General features: G+C 39.3%; 2 protein-coding genes across 3 annotated transcripts; both read right to left on the bottom strand.

Annotated features, from left to right (window-relative positions):
* Positions 1-27: 27 nt before the first annotated feature.
* sergef (secretion regulating guanine nucleotide exchange factor) lies at positions 28-8,490 on the bottom strand. The gene is made up of 11 exons (XM_026366096.1): positions 8,408-8,490; positions 7,990-8,128; positions 7,158-7,310; positions 6,228-6,322; positions 5,990-6,050; positions 5,792-5,905; positions 5,623-5,685; positions 5,182-5,340; positions 4,932-5,098; positions 3,604-3,640; positions 28-1,096 (listed from the first exon to the last, which is right to left on the bottom strand). The coding sequence occupies exons 1-11, from the start codon at positions 8,447-8,449 to the stop codon at positions 930-932; spliced, it is 1,197 nt and encodes a 398-aa protein (XP_026221881.1). The 5' UTR covers positions 8,450-8,490; the 3' UTR covers positions 28-929.
* Positions 8,491-9,866: 1,376 nt separating this feature from the next.
* Positions 9,867-15,051, bottom strand: tph1a (tryptophan hydroxylase 1 (tryptophan 5-monooxygenase) a). Of its 2 annotated transcripts, XM_026365681.1 has the most exons (11): positions 14,907-15,051; positions 12,725-12,859; positions 12,422-12,605; positions 12,231-12,331; positions 12,065-12,132; positions 11,780-11,976; positions 11,537-11,672; positions 11,315-11,441; positions 11,126-11,221; positions 10,819-10,952; positions 9,867-10,708 (listed from the first exon to the last, which is right to left on the bottom strand). In XM_026365681.1, the coding sequence occupies exons 1-11, from the start codon at positions 14,994-14,996 to the stop codon at positions 10,534-10,536; spliced, it is 1,443 nt and encodes a 480-aa protein (XP_026221466.1). In that variant the 5' UTR covers positions 14,997-15,051; the 3' UTR covers positions 9,867-10,533. The 2 variants fall into 2 exon arrangements, with proteins under 2 accessions (XP_026221466.1, XP_026221465.1); XM_026365680.1 differs by having other exon boundaries at positions 12,231-12,605.
* Positions 15,052-16,003: the final 952 nt, after the last annotated feature.

Raw genomic sequence — 16,003 nt, 5'->3', positions numbered from 1 at the left:
AAAATAAAAAACAAACAAACACAGAAATGATAATTTTTCAATGAGTGTTGATTTATTTTTACAAACTAATTCAGCTAAAAGTGCATTAATTTAGCTTTTATTAATGCATAGCTTCAGTGACAGATGTTCTTCACAATTAATTTGCATAAACCACAATCACTAAATCAATCTTTTTATAAAGAAAAGGGAAACCATAATGCCAATATATCATCCCTGAGCCATCCTGAGTCCCACCATTGTCCTTGACCAAGACACTGGCTTGAAACCAGTTGCTGCACTGTGAACGCCCACAGCTAATAAATATGGGTCGTAATAATAATAATAATATTAATTCTATCACACAGACGGACAACAATATAAATAAGTGATCTGCAGCTAGCAAGTCAAATGTTACAGTCCTATATGTAAGCCATAAATTGGGAGATGTCAGATTTTCACTGTGGCGTGCAGAGATTGACTGCCTACTGACACTCAAGATCATTGCAATAAAACCACTGACATGGGAAGATGGAGGTATAGTACCAGTCTAGTCAATAGCTCACATGACTATAACAGCTTCATTCACGAAGATAAACATGGCAGGAGGACATGGAGCCATTAGCATGGCCATGTCCTGCAAAGCCATCACCCCCAGTCATGTCCATCAAAGTGACAGGCTGGTCAGAGAAATGATGACCTCTGCCCACATGAAACGTAACTCATCCTGTGTCCGAGCACACAACAGTATTTATGATAACTACCGTTTAAGTCTGACCTGTTCAAGGAGCTCAGATTGCTTTTCAGAAGGTGAAAGTTACTGTATTTTTCAAAGCACTTAAACTGCTTTGCACCAATCAGACACTAAGTTAACAGAGTCATTCTGTTCTTCTAGTTTCCACCTGCTGTGTGCTACATACAGTACATGTTCCTGATGAAGTGTAGTTGGAGTTTTATCTTGAGGTAGTTGTTGCAGCACACACTGCCACAGAGTGTCCAGCTCCACAGCCAATGAGAAGAGGTCTGAGACCAGATAAGAGATGAGGCTGAAAGACGTTGGTTGTTGAACCGTGTCCACACATTCCGTGTTCGTTCCAGCCCCAGGAGAGGAGACACCCCGCTGCAAGGGAGAGGGGACATGGATCAGTGGAACTGACACTAGAGAGAAGGGGATGTAGCATGTAGGCTAAAATTAGCAGCCTGGGAAAAAAAACGGCTGGGTGCAATAAACAAAACAACTGAAAGCACACGATCACACACACATTTCTGTTCCCAGCACTGACACTTGGCCAGCAATAAAGCTTCCCTGCTCTTCACAGCTGGTGAGCTTGTCGGTGGGTGTGGTCAGGTCTGCATCGCCGAGGAGACACGTGCCATGGCAACACAGTTACCTAATAGGCTCCATTGCCATGGCAACAAAAGCGAGCTTGCTTTCTCAAGGGTAACACATCTTCAAGCTTTCCCCATCCTGCACTTGTTTGTCTTTCATGCCATTTGTTCATTTATTTCATAAAGGGGCTTTGTCTTTCTCTGTCTGTAGTTGGTCTCTGAAATTCTGTTGTCTGATTTGGATTTATCAACACACATATGTTTTAGGTAGTTAACAGACCAAGGGCTCACGCCAACAGCTCATGACTGTGTGACATTCTGCCGAATATGGCTGATGAATTACAAACACAAGTAGCCCCATCTTTAGGATTTTGCATGTATTTATCAGTAGACTGTGTCTGTCTTCTTTTTTAATTAAGATTATTCAGTAAACACTGTGGTTCTTTTTTACTGCTTTAGTGAATTTAATCTGCTGAAATGTTTCATTCACTGGGGAAAAAGCATTATCGTGGTGATGTGCTTAATTCATGGACTCACTGACTAGAGTACAGCACATCAGTGTTTCCATGGCAACAAAGTGCCTGCACAATATTCTGTACAACAAGGATACAAATCGAGACACTCAAACCAAAAGCCATTTCCCTGTAATCAAATCCTGCCATTTGGTTTTTACATTCGACAGTTTAAAATTTCACACTTATTTAACAGCACCACAGTGACACAATCTGCAGGAGGCACGTTTTTTAAGCATGACATCATACTATAGTACAAGAACAAGTTAAAACCAGATCTGATCTAAGATGTTTCTCCTTACATATCCCTGTCAAGTTCAAAATGTTCACATTAACAAAAATCTTTCCTCAGATTGGATGAGCTGTGCCCACAGCGTCTTTGGCCTCTCTCCCACCCCTGACCACCGATGATGAATTTCATACATAAGAAGCACTTCCTCAGGTGCAAATGGGCAAGGGCTGAACAGGCAACAGATATAAGCAGCATGCAATGCTCTCCGTTCCTTTCCACCTGACCTACTTCAGCACCAGAAATAGCAGCACTCAGGTCTCTGCTTCCAATCCTGTTTTGCTATTTCATTGCTCCTGCCACCATGCTCGAGACAGGAGAAGAAAAAGAGGAGAGCAAAGCAGAGAAGCAAGGTGCAGGAGGTTCGCATGAGCTCCCCCTTTACTCGTCCTGCTTTCTCATCACAGAACTGAACTTCACAGAGCAGTGCTTTGTGCGAACTGTCGTTTTACTGTCTTGGTTTGTTTTCTAAATATGATGGCATATCCATCAAACATCCAAAGTGGAATGCCATTTTTTTTCTTGAAGATATACAAGCAATGTTCAGTGTTTCCTTGCTAATGGAACTCTGTGCATGTGTTTCCGTGTTTATCTGCGGTATTCATATTCATGCTGATGTGACAAACTGGGTCAGTGTTCAAAATTTAATGTGAAAGATTTTACTTTTTTTTGCTAGATGGTGACTATGAGAGAGCAGAAAACCTTTGGTAAGCCTGGAAAGAATAAAAGCACATTTAACCTCTTTGTAACGCTAATGAGGAATCACAAACACTCAGATGTGTCTGTGTTTGTTTAGTATTCTTTCAGGGATGTGTGTGACTGCAGTGCCTATGTTCTATTCTTATGTGGATAAAGGGAGATGCTCTCCAAACATTTGACTGGAAAAACATGCCTGTAAATGTGTGCGTGGTTAATTCAGCTGCTTTACAGGCCTGTTCAGGTAATTGCCTCTGTCAATGATACCCATCTATCCATGCAGTAATTACTTCCTGATGCAAAGGCCATAGAGCAATGAGCTGACCTCAGAAATCCTCTGCAGCATTACCAGAAGGATTAATATTTCACACTGATGTTTAACTGTAATGTATTAGATGGTTCTCTTACTAATTTGTAGGTACAGAAAAGAGGATGACTTGAAAGTAGTTTATCCTGAGTGATGTGTATTCCCTATACCAGTCAGAGACTGAGTCATGTCAGGCCAGAGGTTATGTCTTTTGTTTCAGCCAAATGCACTTAGTGAAATTAAGATATTCTAATAATACATTTCTCCTTAATTTCTCTAAAACCTTTCTACATTCATGTACATTTCCAGGGCGGCTGTGTGTTATGTGGCCTTATGTTTATGCTTCTATTTTTCTGCAACATTACAGATTCTGGTTTTAGTGAAAATAGCAGTTTTTAAAGTTAGCACACAAAAAGAAAATGAGAAGCAGAGAAGTTTTTCTGTCACAGCAGACAGAAAAAAATATGATTTTTTTCTCCAGAGAACACACTTACCTACAATGGCAAGACTATGTTCAGATCCACATGCAATCTGTAGAGAGAAAGAGTTTGAAAGTGTTAAAATGCAAAATGCATGCTCAAGTACAGAAAACATTTTAAGACTGTAATATCTGAGAATTGTTATGGCATCAATGGATACTCAGATACTCTGTAACCAAACCTGCTTTAAAAATTAAATAAAATGACTTGAAAAGATATAGAGATACAGCTTTTATTCAAAAATGCATACAATGCTGCAATATAAAAGCACTCACTGCACAGTGCAGAGAAGCTAACTTTAATAATCAGATTCATTCATAAAAATAAACCACACTGTTAGCCTTAGTCTGGAGAAGTTAATGCAAATGTTTCAGGATGGCTGTAAGGCTCTGTCTTTGTTGAACAAAGTATTTTACAGTTTAATGGCCCTTTAACCTTAATCTCTCCCCTTCATTACTGCTACAGGAAAGGAATGCACAAACTGAAATTCTGATCCTCAAGCTCTTAAGATGAGTTTAGATTTCCATAGCATTCATACTAGAAATTTAATTATATGTATATCCCTGGTAATACAGTTGAACTACTTTGATGTAGTTGTATTTTTAATAAATAGATATACACACACTTATTCCTAAAGCACTGAAATGTAGAATTCGTCACTCCGGTAACGTTCATAAATCCTGTCCCTGTAGGTGTTAGAAGTACTAACACAGTAGGATACACTGTGAGATTCATTGTACACTCAGCTAATCCATCTTATCTTTTGCTTCACACACAACATGACTACAACTTAACATACGCCATTGCTGCTGCAATGATCTGTGTGCAGCAAAAGAATAGTCCAGGGCTTGCCCTTGGCTGTCCCTGACATCTATGGCAACAATCTCTTAACATAAAGCTGCCATTTGGACTACAGGTTAACTGCAGCAATCCCATGACGCACCCATATAATTGCCCTTATGGGAGAAAAGACCTCTGCCTTCAATAAATGTAAGAGGCTTTCTCCCAAGTAGAAGATAATGGCTGTGTGAGCATGTGTGCATTATGCACAAGATACAGTGGTTGAAATAATTAAGAACCTGCTCTTAGTAGACCTGGCTCTCACTGTATTTTCCCTTGTATCAAACACGCTTCAGCTACTTGCTTTATTTTTGGATGTCTGCTGCCACCTGCTGGAATGGCACAGACATATTTCAGAGACACACTAGTAAGAATTCATAGAGCACGTAATCAATACTAGTGCCAAATCTAATAAAGACTTCATTGTTATTGATTTTTGTCCTCTAAGCAATGCAGTATGTAAAAGTGCCAAATACTGATAGATAGAAACACAGATTTATTACCTGTGTTGCTCCTTTGAGGACTTTAACCTCTGTAGGGAGGCAAACCTCTTGGGTATCACTTTCTGCTAAAAGACCAGCTGACTGCTGCTCTGGCTTCTGACCGGTTGATCTTAGCCGCCCAAGCTGCCCATAATCTCCTCTGCCCCATGTGAACACTCTCCCACTCTCTGAAATAGATGATGTCCTTGTTCAGATAAGGCAGCTGTCCTTTGACTCCTGTTAGAACTTAGTCATTTATGTTTTGTTTTACCTGTTTGTGCAACAATGTGTGTCCAACCACTCCACACATTCATAACTTTCTCTCCACTCAGCAGTGAGCGCTTCAGAAGAGTGGGAGAGGACAGGAATGGGTCTGTGGTGGTCAGTTGACCATGCTTATTGCTTCCCCATAGAAACAAATCTCCATCTTCTGCAAATACAACAGGAACAACATTGTTCTTCGTCCACCAGAGGCTGCATCAGTAAGGCAAAACAGTTTATAGAGGGATACTGGTTAACTAATAAGTACAAGACCCAAGGGGTCCTAGTTATTTTGATGTGAGAACATGAAGTCTGCTGCAAAACATGCAGTGAACATGAACTCAGCGCAAAATCCAGCTCATCTAGGCTGATATGAATGTTTTTAGTCAGTGGTTCATATTTACATTAAATGAAATACAACATCAACACAGCATTATGACCAATTTCATACCTGTTAGACACACACAATGTGCTGAGCCTGCAGTTACTAGATGTGATGTTTCTTGGTCTAAACCTGCAACATTGATATAAATATTTGGTCATATTAATCATTCATATATAGTAGTGTACATTAAGTCCTTAAAACAATGTTTTCTGTAACTATTCTCAGTTTCACTTACCTGGTACCAGAGTGGGTAACTTAGACCTGAGGTGTGCCGGGACAGGGTGTGGACTTAGTGCTCTCTTAGCCTGGCAGAAAAGACCAGTGCCCCACTGATACACAGAGCCTGAGTCTGAAGGCAGAAGAGAAAATTTGGATTTGTGGATTATCTAGCAAATTAATACATACTGAGGAGAGTTGCATATTGCTAACTTACCAGTAACAGCAAGTGAGTGCCTGAGTCCTGCTGCTACACTTACCACTAGCTCCTTCAGACACTGACAACAAACAGCACAATGACATGTATTTCAAAGTGTAAACATTATCAAACTGAATATATTATATTTTGTGTTTGTAATCACTCATGACTGATTAAATAAAACAAATATAGCCACAACTTATGGTGGCTAAATTGTATGCCTTAAAGTAAGTTAAATGTCTAAATATGTGTTTACCTCAACAACCAGTAGATCTGCAGAGTGTGTGACTGTTGGTTCAACACCAAGTTGTCCAAATGAATTGGAGCCACATGTCAGAACTTGACCACCATCTGACAGTGTGATGTAAAAATAAAACATATATCTTGGTAAATTAAAAACACTGAAATATACAATGAATTCTAGGGAACTCCCTGAAGCAAAGTCTGCAAGGTTGCAAAGATACATAAAATGTGGGTTCGAGAGTACATATCCTGGGCACCCTAGACATCAGACATCCACACATAGTTTTATGAATGTAAAGTTGGTTATGTGAGGGTTAAAAAAACACTGTGCACTAACAATGTAGCTCTGCATTCATAACAGTTTGGTTTAACTGCCTTCAATGGCAGACTTGACATAATGACATGAGTCTGTACTATTTGCTATTTCGGGCATGTATCATTGTGCCAATGCCAAGCCAGAAAAATCCAAGTTTCATCAAATCATAATTACAAACTTGACTTTACCATGATGACATTTAAAAATCAGAAACTGGTAATTACAGTAACTCCCATGTGACATGAATATGGCCTCAAGAGTCACCGCCTCCCATTGTTCACTTACTGCCATCTACTATAATTTGGTTGCATTCTTGCATATATGTACCAGTTATTCTACTCACATTCAATTTAACTGCATTGTTTTTTACATACTGATTGTGTAGACTGTGTATTATTTACATACAAAATAATCTGTTCTAAATGTTCTAACATTTCTATTTATGTCCTGTCTACATTTTAGATATTGAGACATGCAAATTATTCCCTTAATGACAAATAAAATGTCATCCTGTCTAGGACAACCTCAGGGGAATGCTTATTAAGCTCTCATAAAAATGTCAACTATTTCTGTATCTAGTGCCTGAGTAAAACTGAATATCAGTTCCTGCTCTAAAATGGTGCTCACCAGTCAGAAGAAGAGTAAAGTCCCAACCACAGGCTACATTTGTGATCCTCTGATTCAGGCTGGGGCAGAGCTGAAAGGTTAAAACATCTGCATTGTGGCCAAGTCCCAGCTGGCCTTTGTGATTCTGTCCACACACAAACACCTCTCCACTCTCTGTTCAACACACAATACATCGCAAACATTAGGAGATAATATATTGTTTATTAAGCTAAAATAGAAATTTATGCTTTAATCGTGGATAATGCATAAAGCTAAGTTGTTTATTCATATATAAAACTGCCAACTCAAGGTTCGGTATCACATGGAATAAAAAAAAACAAATTAGCTTATAGTACCCTCTAGTCAAAAAAGTGTGCTGCTTAATGTTACTTTTCTAGGATGATGCTTCACTGTGCTGAATGATGACTGTAAAGAGTTTGGAGTAAAACTTCTCTGTACATACATAATCTCTGAGTTAAAGACATTTATGTATGAGATTGACTTTATGACATCAAAACTAGTTCGGAAGTCAGTTATCATCCAAAATTAGGGGACTCTCAGAGTTCATCATCATTGAAAATTGTCTTCACATGTCGTTTATTATTATTATTCAAAGCACAGAACTATATGGCTTAAACATGTCTGACTGGACCTAACTAAATACAGACTTCAACAATTACCAAGTTGGTTTATTTGACCAGGAGGGGGTGCTGCCTGACCTCTCACAGGTTGGTTCAGAGCCCTGTCACTTCACTAGCTAAGCACATGTTTTGAACTAGGCGGGTAGATCCTTTAATGTCAGTGTGGACATGTGGAAAGCTGCGGTTCGTGAGCAAACAGCGAGTCAACCTACCGGTGACAACGACTGAGTGACCGCCACCACCACACAGGGTCCGGACTGCCTTACGTTGTAAAGCAGCGGTGTCAGAGAGATGGGGAAATGGCTGGTCCTCCACATGTCCCTGCCCCAGCTGTCCGTAGCTGTTGGCTCCCTGACATAAACAATATAAATCAGCAACTGTACAGGAGGCACCAAAGTTAACACTAGCAGTGGTCTGATAGCCGTTAGCTAATTTTTAATGGCTGTCTGTTGACGCTGCTCTTGTAAGTTGGAGCTAGTTCGCGGCTAAGCTAATGTTAGCGAAATTTATTATATGCTAACGTTACCAAGTGACGTGTCACTCTAGTGGTGGTGAGTATTTGAAACCATTAAACTACAAGTACAGACACACACAAATGAAACACTTTAACTGTGAAGCTAACGAACTTACCCAGGAGTGTAAACAAAAGTCCTGTCGTGAGCTCGTTTCCATGGAGCACCCTAGCGCCACTGAGTACGCTGTGATTTGCGACACTGTCGTAAAGCAGATAAGCACATTTTGAACCACTTCTCGTAGTGGCAGCAAAAGCTCACACTTATAAGCTGCTTCAAGTTTATAAATAAAAACATATTCTAGTTATAATACCAGAAGATCGTAGAAAATTAACCTCCAGCGTGGGACATTTATCTTTTTAGGCCTTTGATTTATCCAGGCTCCTAAAAAAACTGTCTCTGTAAATACAGTAAAGTCAAATACAGGGTTTAAATTAGATCTAGGTGTTACAGTTACCTAACTACTTAACTTAAATATGTGAGTTTAGAATTAGTTCAAGTTATATCAATAACCTAGTTTTAATGTGTTAATTTGATCAAGTCTGTCTTTGATCTGGACAGAACTTTGCTAAATTGACACAAGCCATTCACCTTTGATTTTCAGATCTATAAGACCCACATTCAAAGTATTTTTAGTGATGTATATCAAACAACAAAACATTTATGAACCAACTTCAGGAATCACTCTTTAACGTCACCTTTTTCTTTGTCGGATTGTCCATTGTTCACCTTAGAGGAACTGTTATTGTATAATCCCATGTCTCACTATAGCTGACTCAGCCCCCCTTATTCAATCAATTAGGCACATCCATAAGTTATGAAACTCCATCCTTCAGGCCTGCAAATCCTTTTCCCTCCAGATCAAGGTGTGTGAACAAAGGCAGTACATGTAAGTTGAAGACTTATCAGCCTTATTATTTCCTTTATTTGATCAATTTCTTTTCAATAATTGCATGGCTGGATTTCATGTTTATTGTTCTGTACTATATTGTGTTAGATTCCTATGTTTAGTAAGGCAAAAGTGGACTAAATACCCAGATTGTAGATGCATTAATGATGTGAGTGAAGGCCACACTGATATCCTTTGTTTATGTGTACAAAAAATCATCCATTCATCCAGTCATCTGCCCATCCTTAAAGTTTGCCTGCTAAAAGTAAAAGCTGGAAAAGCTTTTTGGATCCTGTGTTTGAATGTGCACTCCACATAGATGCTCTATGCGTCAGCACCATCATTAACCAAGTAGTTGTTTCAGTTATCATTTCTATTTCAGAATAGATTTCATAAAATAAGGTCATGCAATAAGCTCTGTTGTCCCTCAGAGCTGAGGGACAATTATTCTTATTGTATAATTTATACAAACTCAAACTCTAACTATTATCACAACTCTTTTAAGATCATTGGCATCATCCAGTATCAATAACCAAATCACTATGATGAAGACATTAAAAAGTATGTGAACAGGTAACAAACCATCTGAGATGTTGTGAAGACACAACAAACATTTTAATTTTATTTTTCTTAGTAGTTTGATACATAGCCTACTTATAATGTCTATGTTTCTTTACAGTAGAAAAATAATGTTTTGATTTCAAGAGTACTACAATAATTTTCTCTTCAAGAGGAGGTATTTAAAATCATCATTGTAAAATAAAATAGGTTGGGGTACATGGGCCGAGTCTGTCATCTGACATTTTTTCACTTTCATAAGTTCAGCACAAAAAGGAACATGATACATACACCAACAGAATAAGGTACATTTTATACATATCACTGAAATGAGGAAGCTTAAATGTAAAGAAGAATGAAATGAATTACAAAAAAATTCACATGGTCATATACAAGAGCAGAGTTAACAATGGGAGGCGGAAACCACATCTGTGTTTGTAACAGCTTGGGATGTTTAAGAGGGTACAAGCTTACAATGAAAGCACATCAACTTTTTGCGACACAGAAGCCAATTCAGCCAAGTATAAGTGAAACAAAACAGTGTCTCAGTTTAAGCAGCTCTTTAGGTTTGTGCAATGTACTGAAATCAGTGGCTAAATATACCTAATGCACCTCTGTAAGTCGTAAACACCATTTATTACACAGTGGGGACAACAGGGCATTTCGCCAAAAGCTGTGCACATTCATTGTACTGATGAAAGGTGATACACAAACAATATCTCTACAGCAGTGCTTGGGGGATGACAAAGTAAGCATTGATGACTGTAGGTGGTAAACTTCAACTGGAACCCGGGCAGTTAGACACCCAGGTGCTTGTTCAGTCGGCTGAGGGCGTCACCGACAATGTCAAGCTCGTGTCGAAGCTCCTCCACAACGCTGTTGATGCTGGGAGTGTCCTTTAGCACATCAACACTCTGGGTGTAAGGGTTGTATCGGACTGTGAAAGGACGTTTGATGGTCTTGGCAAACTCCCTGAAATGAACATAACATAATTTAATAAGATGGAGTAGATATTTAAATGCGTGTAAACCAACAGTGTCTGTTATTTCGGTATCTGATGTTAAGATAACATGCAAGCTCACCTCATCTTGACTTTGGCCTCCTCAAAGCTGTCTGACACAAAGTAAACATCCTGGAAGGTTGTGATGATGCATTCTTGTTTGGATGTGACTTTGGGGTCAAAAGGCATTATCCTTGCATTACCGGAGAGTGCATGCTGAAAGAGAGAAACACAGCACAGACGTTAGAAACATTATACTGACGTAGTTTGATTTAAATGACAATTCATCTGTGCTTCATTTAATATGAAAGAGAGGTTCTATAGTCCCTCCACAAGGTGGCTTCTCATAGATTAGAATATGTCACACTGCTTTGCTAAAATGTATTTACCTTCAGCTCGCTGATAGATGACAGCAGCCCCGCCCCATATGCTCGCAGATGTCCCTCTTGTTTGCATAGGCCAAACTCCACCGTGAAGAAATAGCACTGTAACACAGGAATGAATAACATGGGAAAATGATTAATTATAATAGTATAATTATAATATGATTAAAGGTTTGAAGTGTGAGCGTCACTTACTGTGGCTAGTTTCTGAACTGAGTCATCAGAGGCCCCAAGTGAAGCAAGACCAATCTCCTGAGAAAACTGGGCGAAACTGGGTTCTGCTAGCAGCGGGACGTGGCCCAGCAGCTCATGGCACGTGTCCCTGGATGATAAAAGACCACACAACATTACTCTACATACAATATATGAACATGGACTCCACTTTCTTAATATACTGTAGAATAGTACATTACTCACGGCTCTGGGGTGTATAAGGGGTCGGAGCTGTGTCGAACATACTGGGTGCAATGGAAAACACGGAAGGCCAAACCAGCGAGGAAGTCGCGTGGGGACAGATAACCTGCCACTGGCCTGATGGTAAATCCAGTACGTTCTGCAAAAAACAGATGTGAGTTATTACATTTACTCAATTAACTAAATCCAATTATGTGTTTAAAGCAAAAAAAAAAAAAAAAACATTTTTAAGAAATTACAACTGACCCTTGAGGAAACGCGAGACATCTTCCAGCTGAGGGATGTTGTCCTCCCGACATTCACAGTATTTGGACAGCAGTGGCAGGTTCTTCAAGTATTCCCGGCAGGCGTGGGTGGGGTACAACTTGTTAAGCTCCCTGTACACAACACCCCAAGTCTTCACTTCTTCCTCGGTGAACTCGATATAAGGAATGGGATCCCCACTGGAACAAAACAGAGAGAATTTCTTAAGTTTCAAGTAAAAACTAAACAAACTCCCAAAATAACTATTAAATATCCATTAAAACGTACTGTTTGTAAGCCATGGCAAGATCAGCAAAGTACTTTCTCCTTTTCCGATAGACATTGTCCTTGAAACCCTGGAGAACAGAGACATACAAAAGATTTGATAGTGCTTCAAATGAAAATAGCTTGCATTTGAAAGCAGACTTCTGCAGGTTTATTTGAATCTGCATACCGGATGGTCTGCATCCAACTCAGAGCCATACATCAGGACACGGTTAGCGCACTTGTCCAGGTCAGAAATTTTCTTTGGGAACCAAGGTACATTGTACATATCTGAGAGTAGAAGAAGAAAACAGTTAGAGCTGTTAATCGAGTTTAACAGGATCCTGTATGTGTGGAGCATTTCGGTGAGGGTTTTCCTACCTTCCTCGTGTATGCAGGAGTTATCTGGAGGCTCCATATTCACCACATTCACATGCTTCTGGAGCAGCTGAATGATTTCGTTCAGTTGTTCGTGGTTGCTGTCGCAGTCCACAAATATGTCAAACTCGGAGTTGCGTCTCTTGGATTTCCTGGACTCTATGTGTACAAGGTTGACATGGTTTTCCTGCAAGATAGAAAAAGAAGTTGTACAGAGTTTAACATCCAATTGTATTTCACTGAAAAGGTCAAAGGTAAATACCTATAGATATTTAAAATTAATTTTTATTTTAACTGTGTCCATACTTGAAAGAGTTTGAGTGCCTTTACAAGTCCTCCTACTTCATTCTTGAGAGAAAAGATGATTGTTGCTCTCCCTTTCTCTGATGTATTCTTCTTTTCAGTGTTTTCTTCAATTTTTGTGAAGGTTGATTTGTTTATCTGAAAATAATAATAATATTAACAATTTAAAAAAACTTGTATTTTGAAGATCTTGATTTGTGTTATAGCAAGATAAAGTTCCCCAACTAGATGGTCACCTGAGGAGTTTTTAATGCTTAAATAGTTTCACCTGAAGAAATTCCACCTTCCATGTTCCATGTTAGTGTTAGTTCACTGAAGTAAACAATTAATGCAAAGGGAGAAATTGGGATGCGGTATGAACAATGGAGGAGATGGAGAGAAAGGTGCTTTAAAAGTGATTCTATGCTGCACAGTTTCCAAATACATTTATGTGTAAATGCACTGACTTGTTAGAATAAGTAAATATAACTTTTTTTTAATTAATTTTTAAAACACATAAGATCTAACCATCCAAAAACCCAGTCTTATTTTATGAACACACATCTCTCCGAACAAGAACTAAGTAAGAGTGTAAGAGTATTGTCAGCGTTCATACTGACAATTCAGATACTTTTGTCACTCTGAAACAAACATAGGTTGTTACTTTACATACACATGGATAACATAAGTTATGAAAATGCAGCATAAAGTCATATATATAAGTAGAGACAGCGCTGAGATTAGCGATCAAGCCGTCTCTCCAGTTCAGCACCCTGGGCAGCGCTCTCACGTTGACGCATGGCTGTGCGCGCTGCACACGCCAGGGGAAATTTGATATAATCCTGCATTAGATTTTAGAAGTGAGACTACAGCATGTCACCAGCACAGATAAACTAATCTGTTCTGATCGGCCGCGGAGTCTTCTAGTTTTAGTATAGCTACATCACACATTTGCACACTTTGTTTCTATAATGCGCAAAATTTTTATGATGAAAAAGAAAAAGAAATCTATATATATATATATATATATATATATATATATATATATATATATATATATATATATATATATATATATATATATATATATACAGGGCCTAATGGTTATCAGAGATGATAAAGGACGCTCACAAGAATCAGTTAAAGTCATTCCAGCCTCTTCCTACCATATTTCTCCTCTCGAGCATCGTGCGGACCGCGCTGCAGACCAGTTTTCGGTGGACTCTTGTCGGTAATATCCCTGAAAGCATTAGTGCATGGAGACAGGACGCACGGATCAGGACGCTGTCCGGGGTCAACTCTTTGCGTCTAGGTTTAGCGAAGATGAACTTGTCTCTGTCTCAAAGAATCGCCTTAGTGAGATCTCATTTAGACAGCGGGGAAGCCTATTATTAGCTCCCTGCATGTTCAAATCTTACCGAGACATTAGGCAGCATTTAATCACTGCAGCGCGCCGGGTGTAGGCTGCAACGCAGGGTGATTTCACTCACCTCTTTTCACCATCGAATAGGTTTTACCTTTCTTCTTTTAATCCTTGTTATAGTATCGTGTACTTCAGGTCTATTTTGACTTTATGCATTGTTTAATTAGCCCAAACCAACTCGAGGGTAAAAACCCTCACTTAATCACTTAAATTCAGTTTAAGGACATTTCTGCAGCATCCCCATCAAAAAAGTTCAACTGTGTCAGATTTAAATAGCATCAGATTTTTAGGATCAGCTTCTTCACCCATCATAGCCTAAAATTCTTTCTTATCCTCGGAGGACTCTGTGACATTTTCCATACTCTTCATGGAGACATGCAGACACTGCACTGTGCTGATTTATCCTTCATCTCTTATGTTTTTTTTTTATATATTACTTTAGAAATCAGCTAAACGTGCTCGGGTGTTTTATGGCATGAAGTTCAGAGATATCCACCTTTAACCCTCTTAAACCTTTGACGTAAATTACAGTATAACAGAACGGCTTAAATTAATCTGCACTGACGACAAAGTGAAAGCTTATTTCTTAAGATGACCTGATCGATCTCCCCACTGTCAAAAAAAAAAAGTTGTCTTAAAATATCACACACAAGAAAACCTCTTCAAATGAGCAGAGTCAGTCAGCCAACTCCATGAAAGAGGAGAAAACATCAACACTGCTGCTAGATACACGTTCATATTTCTTTTTTTATTCATATTATTATTATTTAGTATTAATCCTACCTCATTGTTCAGCAGTTTTTCTTCAAAGCCAATGTTCATGGAGTCAAAAGATCTTCCTCTGCGTGGTCCTTCAATTTTGTTTGAGTACATGTTAAAAGTGCAGCAGTTTTCGTTTCTTTGGATGCAGAGTCGCTTTAAAAGGTGAATTATCTAAATGACCCCAGCTACTTTTGGCTGTCTACCCCGAGAAGCTGCGCGCTTTCCTATTTAACCACAGAGGGAAATAGGAGGGGGGCATTAATCTCCCCCACAGCAGCAAATGGAAAAAGAGCAGCACCACTCACGTCATTAGGGGAAGGGGCATCTTTTATTTCACCTAAAGGCCTGAAACAGCCTCCTCTGCCAGGAAGAGACATACAACTGGAGTTTGCTGGATTTATTTAACAATTAAAAACCAGTTATGAAAAACTTAACATCATATTGAGGCTGAACACATTCACTCTGCACTCAGACCTGGTAATTTACTGTGCACCTCATACTGTTGGCACAGTTAGTTCATTCTTGTTTGCTGACACCTTGATACTAAGAGGTAAAGGTTTAACAGGATTCAGACATGACCCAGCTGCCGTCACTTTGATCCAAACGTGCCACTTTTTTTGCAATCCGACTCTCCTGCACGCTCCAGGAATAATCTGTGTGCCTTCCTTTCTTTAACACCATGAGCCTTTTAATAAGATCAGGACAATTAGGGCAAAAAGGCTTCAGAGGCCTCTGCAAGCACAATCAATGCACCTAAGAGACCTCATTACTTTAAACAGATAACACCACTGTTCTCTAAGCTTTGGTCGGCTCACAAATAGGACAGGTGAGGTGCCTTTGTCTGTTGGCCATTACTTTTAGCTCCTCACAGCTCTAATGCAATGATACATGTGGCTGATGCACATGCTGTTTGTCTCAGGTGGTCCTGGCCTGTGTCACTCGTGACACGGAGGAAAGCCTTACACAAGCAAGAGGGCAGTGAAGGGAACTTCCTCTTCTCTGTAAGACAGAGCTGCAGCAAGTTGAGCCAATATTTAGCTGTGCTGATCATTTCAGAAATCAGAATGACAAAGAAATGTGAAAAAGATTTTTTTTAACTGGGGTACATTAAAACACAT

Source organism: Anabas testudineus, chromosome 6, assembly GCF_900324465.2.
Source record: "Anabas testudineus chromosome 6, fAnaTes1.2, whole genome shotgun sequence".
NCBI lineage: Eukaryota > Metazoa > Chordata > Actinopteri > Anabantiformes > Anabantidae > Anabas > Anabas testudineus.
Note: the sequence above shows the minus strand (reverse complement) of the source record. Positions and strands in the feature narration are given on the sequence as shown.

Excerpts from the sequence above, each read along its gene's own strand:
- sergef (XM_026366096.1), bottom strand. The coding sequence starts at position 8,449 with ATGGAAACGAGCTCACGACAGGACTTTTGTTTACACTCCTGG. Across the intron at positions 8,129-8,407 it reads ACTTTTGTTTACACTCCTGG|GGAGCCAACAGCTACGGACA; the intron begins GTAAGTTCGTTA and ends TGTTTATGTCAG. Across the intron at positions 5,341-5,622 it reads ACATTGTGTGTGTCTAACAG|AAGATGGAGATTTGTTTCTA; the intron begins GTATGAAATTGG and ends TTGTATTTGCAG.
- tph1a (XM_026365680.1), bottom strand. The coding sequence starts at position 14,996 with ATGTACTCAAACAAAATTGAAGGACCACGCAGAGGAAGATCTTTTGAC. Across the intron at positions 12,133-12,230 it reads AGTTGGATGCAGACCATCCG|GGTTTCAAGGACAATGTCTA; the intron begins GTATGCAGATTC and ends TCTGTTCTCCAG. Across the intron at positions 11,222-11,314 it reads CAGTTCAGAAACTAGCCACA|TGCTATTTCTTCACGGTGGA; the intron begins GTAAGTGACGCT and ends CCTGTGTTACAG.